This window comes from Aphis gossypii, unplaced genomic scaffold, assembly GCF_020184175.1.
Source record: "Aphis gossypii isolate Hap1 unplaced genomic scaffold, ASM2018417v2 Contig00112, whole genome shotgun sequence".
Taxonomy (NCBI): Eukaryota; Metazoa; Arthropoda; class Insecta; order Hemiptera; family Aphididae; genus Aphis; species Aphis gossypii.
Window position 1 is genome coordinate 241 of NW_026083019.1, and position 8,092 is coordinate 8,332.

General features: G+C 24.9%; 1 protein-coding gene across 1 annotated transcript; it reads right to left on the reverse strand.

Moving 5' to 3' along the window:
- Nucleotides 1–1,125: 1,125 nt before the first annotated feature.
- LOC114125502 (uncharacterized) lies at nt 1,126–1,805 on the reverse strand. The gene has a single exon (XM_050208410.1). It carries the CDS (start codon nt 1,744–1,746, stop codon nt 1,126–1,128), a length of 621 nt encoding a protein of 206 aa, XP_050064367.1. The 5' UTR covers nt 1,747–1,805.
- Between the last annotated feature and the right edge of the window lie 6,287 nt (nt 1,806–8,092).

Below are 8,092 nucleotides of genomic sequence, written 5' to 3' on the forward strand. Positions count from 1 at the left end.
GGTTTCCGATGGAAAAGTGAATTATTTGGAGATATTTGGTGCATTATACAGGTAAAAAGTAAACATTTTCAACAGTTTTCAAAAAAATCGAGAAAAACAAAAAAAAAAAATGACGGAAAAACGGGAATTTTTACGCAAAACCAGTTTTCGACCAAATCGATTTTTTTATATGGTTGTAGTTCAAAAACTAATCACTGTAAATACTTGAAATTTTCACCAAATGTTTATTTTAGTGTTGTAAAAAATTTTTATGCAAATTTTTTTTGAAGTGAAAAAAAATTTTGGATGACCAAAAAAACTTGAAAATTTAATACAAGGTTCCTTATGAGTTTTTCTTATTGTAGCTAACAAAAATTGAAAATCGTTAGTCACAGTTTTTTTTATAAGCGTTTATAGTTCAAATTTTTACGAAATCAGTCGAAAACGCGAAAATTTGCAAATAATTTTAAAGTTGAAAAATCATAAAATGTTTTGTGTTTATAACTGAGGATTAAAAATACAACACTTAGTTTACAATAGAGTTTTCTTCAAGTATCTATAGAGAAAACTCGAAGCATCATTTTAGGAAAAATTTTAAGTGCGTTTGAATTTTAAATTTTTACGAAATCGCGTAACGATAACGATTTATCCTCAAACGATTTTAAATATTTGTTATTATTCAAAAAGTATAAGTCGTAGATACTTGAAAATTGTACTAGTTATTTAGATTAGTATTTTCTTTACATGATTTAATTTTCAAAATATTTTGAGTTTTTTTGAGCTATTTATAGACAACTGAAATTTTTAATTTTTCTGATAAATTATTTTTGAAGTGTCTAGCCGTTTTGGCGCCAACTAACTTAATATAATTTGTATCAAAATTGTACCTAAAAAATTATTACAAGATTAAGTAAAAATATAAATATATAGTAAAAAATTAAAACATAGTGAATAGTTAATTATAAAATTTTACTTAAAACATTATTATAAGATAATATAGTTAAAATATAAATATAAATATATAGTAAAATTTAAATAGTTAATTAAAAAATTATTACATTAAAAATAGTTACCCTAATGAAACATTGTTTGCAATGCCTCTTAAAAATAATAAAATTCTATTTTTATTATAATTAGACATTAATTTTAAAATTCTTTTATCATTGTCAATGTATTTTTTTTTTTTTTTGGTGGACTTCCACCAGTAACTAATTGTTCATAAAAAACGTCTCTTCCTGTTTGGATTTTTTTAAGGCAATTTATAAATGACCATATTGTTGGATTAGTAACCCCCATTTGAATATTTAAACGCCTATTAGCAGCTTCAGCGTGATTATTTGTGCGGTTTTGGTTTGTTAACACCCTTTGATATAAATTCAATATTTCTGGAGGAAATTGTGGTGATCGACGACCTACTTTTCTTCGATTTTTTCTTCCTATAAAGTATTCTTCGAACCATTCAAGTAACGGAAAAATGTCGTCAGATAAATCAACAGCAAGCAAATCTGTTGCCACGTCCATATGTTCAATTGGTACAAATGCTAATGAAATTATCATTTTTACCATCACAGAAAAATTAGCATCATTGTCATAATTTGATATCATTCCTATGTCTCCCATTTTTTTCCGAAAATTTTTGGTTAAATGATAATAACATCCATGTACGTTTACTTGAGGAAACGCTTCTTTAATTGCACTAATTGCAGCAATTTCAAAATCAATAGAAATTGAATCTGGTAATAATCTAGGATTTAGATCGATCAACATTGTAAATAATTTGCGATAAGTTTCACCTTTTTTATTTGGTAATAGTGCGTATATTATTGGATGAATACCGCCTACGTTTTCTTCCAAAATAATGTATACTTACGAAAATAATGAAGCACGGGTCAAAACTAAATATTCACTACCTAAATGCACAGAAACTTTTTAAAAAAAAAAGTTCGAAATTTTGTAAAAAACTTATAGAAATGGGTCAATAAATGATATATGTACCACAATTTTAGTAAAATTGAATTTACTTACAAAGTTATTTAAGTTTTAGTGGTGGTTACATACACTAACCACCGTCCACCATGCATACATAAACAACATATTTTTTTTTTATAACTCAAACTTCTTATTAACAAACGTAATATAATAAAAATAGATAATAACAACTTATGAATTCTGTTGGATAGGTACTTGAATAACCAATTAATAATCAAACATCTGAAAATGTAAATTCACCCAGATAGCAAAGAAATTTATTATCAACATTGCATTTAAGTTTTTTTACTAACGATTACAGTAAATACACATTGAATGGATGTTTCTTTTTGATTTTTTAATGTCTCCACAATATGCATGCAACTTTTATTGGCCACAGTTTTAATATTCATGCCATTTTAAACAATGAACATGCATATAATGATACATGTGTGTTGTATAACATGCCAGTGATATTTGTCTAATGCATTAAACATTTTTTGTAACCTATATGTAGTATACGATAAGTGTCGATTTAGAATGTATATAACATTTATATAATGTTTTATTCTCAAATGTTAATATAAATGTAATGAAGGGACAATATTGACAATTAACTATAGTAATTCGTAATATTGTAGTATTTTAATGTAGAATTATAATAATAATACGATTCAACATTCCTAAAATATATTATAAATAAAGTTAGATAAAAAAAGTCAAGTGGCACTCGGGGACTGCCGCGATAAAGCTATTGCAGTATTACATATTAACACGAAATAAGAAGTTAATAAAATTTAATAAAAAAATAATAATAATAATATAATATAATATTATTATATTATTATATTATTATATTATTTTTATTATTATACTGTATATCGTCGCTGAAACTGCAACACCGCATATCTCAAGATTTGACAAAATGCATTTGTTTTGTTGGTAGATAACAGTGAATAATATTAAACTAAAATAATAAATAAATGATAACGATTATTATTATTATTATTTTATTTTCGGTAACCATGGTAACAATTAACGGGTAACGGTCACGCTTTTTCGTTACGAAAAATATATTTTCAGTCACCACGCCTGCGATAAAAGCTATGCAATAGCTTAATATACAATAATATACCATTGCTTATTAAAAGGATTTTTTTGTCTTTTGAAGTGCACATTATTTTTGTGATAAACCCATAGGCTTATATATATATATACAAATACAACTCACATGGTCTGCCCACCTCACTATAAATAATAATTGTCTTCCATACCCACTGTATTTTTAATTTAAACTTCATAATTGTCTAAATAATAAAAATAAAATATCATAATTTTGCAAACCTTAGGTACAATAAAATAGAATATGAAAAAAAAAAGCTATTTTTATAATATGACATTATATATTATAACAAATCATATTAAAACAAAAAAAAAAAAAAAAAATCAAAATTGAGTAACTCACAATTTGTAACAAATTATACAAAATATTATTATTAACAATATATAAATCATTTTCTTGATAGTTATAATATTTATAGTAAACATAATAAAAAATAATAAGAGATGCATGAGAAAAAATAAAATTTTAAAAGAAAAAGGAAAGTTTTTATCATGTTTATATAATACATACAGCTGCATTATTACAATATTTAAAATTTAAAAACATATCATATTATACATATAATCAATATTATTATGCGACCCGCAGTTTGTATTACATACATTATACAAAATATAAAATTAAATTAGAATTAACTTTCTTGGTAGGTAAATACTGATAAAAAATAATTATAAAAAAAGATTATCGTTAAATAATATAAATGTATGCATATATATTTTTATAATAAAACAGCAAATATTTTAATTGGATGTAGTACCAATAATATTCTAACATTTTTGTTGTTCTCTTTGGAGTCTGAATGGCGCTTGAGACAAATATATCTTAATACAGTCTTCTATATCATTTAGTTGTACTTCAGAATATTTTGAATCTTTCTTTATAGATTCTTTAATGTGAATAACAATATTATATTATATTAGTATATGAACTAAAACTATTAAAATGAAATACTTATACAAATTACAATTGTATTATTATAAATAGTGTGTACCTAAAATCACTGCACAGATATTCAGTGTTGAAAATGGATCTTTCTTTCTAATTCCATGATAAGAAAAATGGCACAAAATGTCATCATGAAACAGTTTTTGAAAAATTATTTTTACAGATTGTTTGATTGTCTTCCCAGTTTGTTTAGATAGGCTATAAACCTATATAATAACATAAAAATATTTTTTTAAATTTAATGTATAATGCAGTGTAAATAACAAAAGTAATTTTTTTAATACCAATTGATTACGATAATCAGGATATAAATTTCCATGATTGACAATTTTTCGCTTTACCAAATTAAGAGAATCCATATCAGAAATATATTCGATTGTGAATTGTTCATAAAAACTATTATTAGTCATATTTGGATTTTTTGAAGCATTCAACTTATCTTCAATTATGTCAACAGCTTCCAGAACTCTACGAATATCATATGACATATTTGTGACCTGCCTATAGAGTTGTGAAATTTGACTATCTGAAAATGTTAATATAATAAATAACGAATTATATTTTATTTAGTTAATTAACATCTATAAAAATAAGTACATTTTTTTTCTAAATTTTTTAAAACATGTCCTATTTTAATTAATATTCTATAGAATATACATATAATTGTATTATTAATTATTATACATATAATAGCATATACAATAACTTACTCATTTTGGTTAACATTTGCATCTTTATTCCAACTTCATTTTCATCCGAAAGTACTGTTTTTATGCTTTGATTAGGAAGTAAAGGTGAAGATGATAGAATTATATTATCATTATTAACATTAGAGTTAACATTATCATAAAAGTTTTGGAGTATTTCAGATTGACCTAGTCATGTGACAAACAATACATTTTTATTTAATTATATTCTCAATAACAGATAAATAAGTAGTGTATTTTTTTTTTTTAATGTAAATTTAGTATTGATATTACTTGTATGTTTTGAAGTATTAACACAATCCAAGCCATTATTTTGAGATATTATTATTGAGTCTACATTTTTAGGAATAGTGGGATCATCAAACTTTTGTACAACTGCAGCATTAGAACTATGAATTGATGAATTGCTGCTTGAAATAGATTTTTGATCTTTTAAAGTAAACGTTGTATCTTCATCTGTATCATCTTTAAAAATAATAATATAGAAATATAGTTTAAACAATTTTATTTAATATAAAATATAAAATCAAATTATTTATTGATTTATACCTAATGATATAATAATATGATATAAAATATTAAACATAATATAATAATAAGTCAAACCAAAATTTGCAATCATGCAATGTTCAAAATTTTAAATACCAGCTATGATAATATAGCATTATAATTCATGTAAAACAGTGATTGATCATGGTATAAATTAAAATAATTAAAATTGTATATTATATAATATGTAGATATACATATATTATATTGTATAACACAATTTTCTTCAAATTTGTACAGCATCAGTGCCGGCGGTAGAGTCATTGGCGCCCTGGGCGAGTAAACAAAAATGCGCCCTTGGCCCCTCCCTATATAAATAGTAGTCGTTTTATTTTAAATTAAATATTGTAATTAAAAATTCAAGTGCCATGATTTTATGGTTTCTTTACTTACGTCAACTCATATTTAAAAAACATCACTTATGCTTGTAAATAAACATTTACTATATTATTTTAATTAAAAAAAAAAAAAAAAACAAAAACAAAAACAATCAAAAAAATTCAAATCATATTACAATTAACATTTAGTTATTTATTTATACTAATTTTAATAAAAAAAAAAGATTCTAACCCTTGATAAAAACTTTTTTGCTTTTAATTTTGCAAAATTTTTAATAATTTCTGAGAAATCCATCATTTGAGCTATTTCATTTTCAATAGAAAGAATAGCTAGAGATGTCAGCTTTTCGTTCCCCAATGTCGAACGCAGATACGTTTTAATAAGTTTTAATTTTGAAAAACTTCTCTCACCACTGGCAACAGTAACAGGAATTGTTAATACAATTCTCAAGGATATCCAGATGTTTGGGAATAGATCAGATGTATTAGATTGTAACATATATTCCAATACTGCTTTTGGAGAAGATACATTTTTTGGTAATAGAGTTTTAATATGTTCTAACTCAACACATAAATCTATTCCGTTAATATCATTTTGGTCTTCATTCTTAAGTGTACTATGTAAATCCATACAATGTTTTACCAAAGTATCATGATCAGGCAAATCAGAAATATTATATAAGAATACCCATGTATTTTTATGAGCTTCAAACTGTTCAAAACGTGACTGTATTGATGTTACACTTGTATCTATAAGACGATAGAAAAAATCTCTTTTAAATTCCTCTTCTAGGGTAGGTTCATAATTGTCTAAGCTTTCATATTGAAATTGTCTTTTAATTAGTCTATGTCTTTTTGGTTTAATACTTGGTTCCACATTTTAAGTTTCAGCGATGTCTTTAGCAGATGAAACAGCGGAAATATATCCTGTAATACGATAAGAAATAATATAATTTAAACAACCTTTAACAATTGAAATTGCTGTGATGATGTCCATAGTGATTCCTCGCATTGCTTTACTGGCTACATTGATTTGAAATAGTAAATCGTACCAAACAACAAGTGATATAAGAAATTCAAATTCACATAGGTTATCGACTAAACATTGAGCTTCATGACGAAGACCGGCTTCAGCATTTGATGATTCAGAAATTTCTATTAAAGCATTAACTATGTTATTAGTTTCATAACGCATTGCTTTAACGGCACTTACGCGGCTTTCCCAACGAGTTGTACATACTTGCTTAACTGTAAATCCTGATATATGACTTTTAAGAATTTCCCAACGATTCACAGACGCCGAAAATAATACATATACCCGTATATAAATGTATATAAATTAACCATCGTCTTATAATTGTTTCACCGTTTTCACAATTACGATATATATGCAAATTAGAAAAATGCCTTTTATACTCATCTAGTGGATAAGATATATTTTCAAATATACTTTTTGGACCGATCATTACTAATCTATCTATAATATGACGTTATATCATAACGTTCATATTTATTGCTAATGGCCACTTGGCTGGATTTTCTAAATAACTGACATCACAAACAGTACTTTCATTTAAAACACCTAAGCCGTCGTCAAATATGAGTTTATCAGATTGTGTTTGAATTTCTTTTTTTTCTATGTCTACATTAGGTTTTTGTTCATGGGTACCACTATCAATTAAATCGAAATCAGAAGTTTTTTTAGATTTTTCAAAAAATTCTTTTGGTTTATTATCAATGGGCTTAATGAACTTTTTTATACTATTTTGTTCCTTTTTTATAGCAGCAATTTCCTCTGCCTTTCGTTTTCTATTCTGGGCTCCCGAAAGCTTTTTTCCCATTTTAATTAAATATTCTGTAATATTATATGGAAAGTAATAAAAATATTTATTATAGAGAGGGGTAAACTGAAATAAATTATAATGAGTATTTTTATATTTAAATATAAATACCTACATACGTGTGAGCTTTACATAATCATTTGACATTTAACTTATTAGTATAACTTATGTAATAATGTTAATGATTTATGCTGAATAAATAAAAACTAAATACTAAAATATTACCCATGTATTTTGTAATTAATTAAAATTAAACTATATTTTGTATAGAAAAAAAATGTTATTGAATAAGAAAATAACTTAGTACGTATTAAGTATAAAATTAAATTTTAAAATATTTTCCTGTACTGGCTATCAATATCGTATTACCAGCAATAATATAATACAATATTTACGTTTTGCTAAATTTAACGGCAATATGTCGGAATACCGATGAAACTAATATTAAATAAACTTGAACGCACCTTTTCAATCCAATTGTAGTTGAGGTAGAAAAAAATTGAAATCGTAGTCAAGGTAGAGAAAAACAGTGAAACAGTAAACGTGTAAAACAAAATTGTACAAGATTTAATAATAACGCATGGCAGTATGATACTAGTACTCGTACAGTCGTACACTGTACACAACCATACACAAAACATA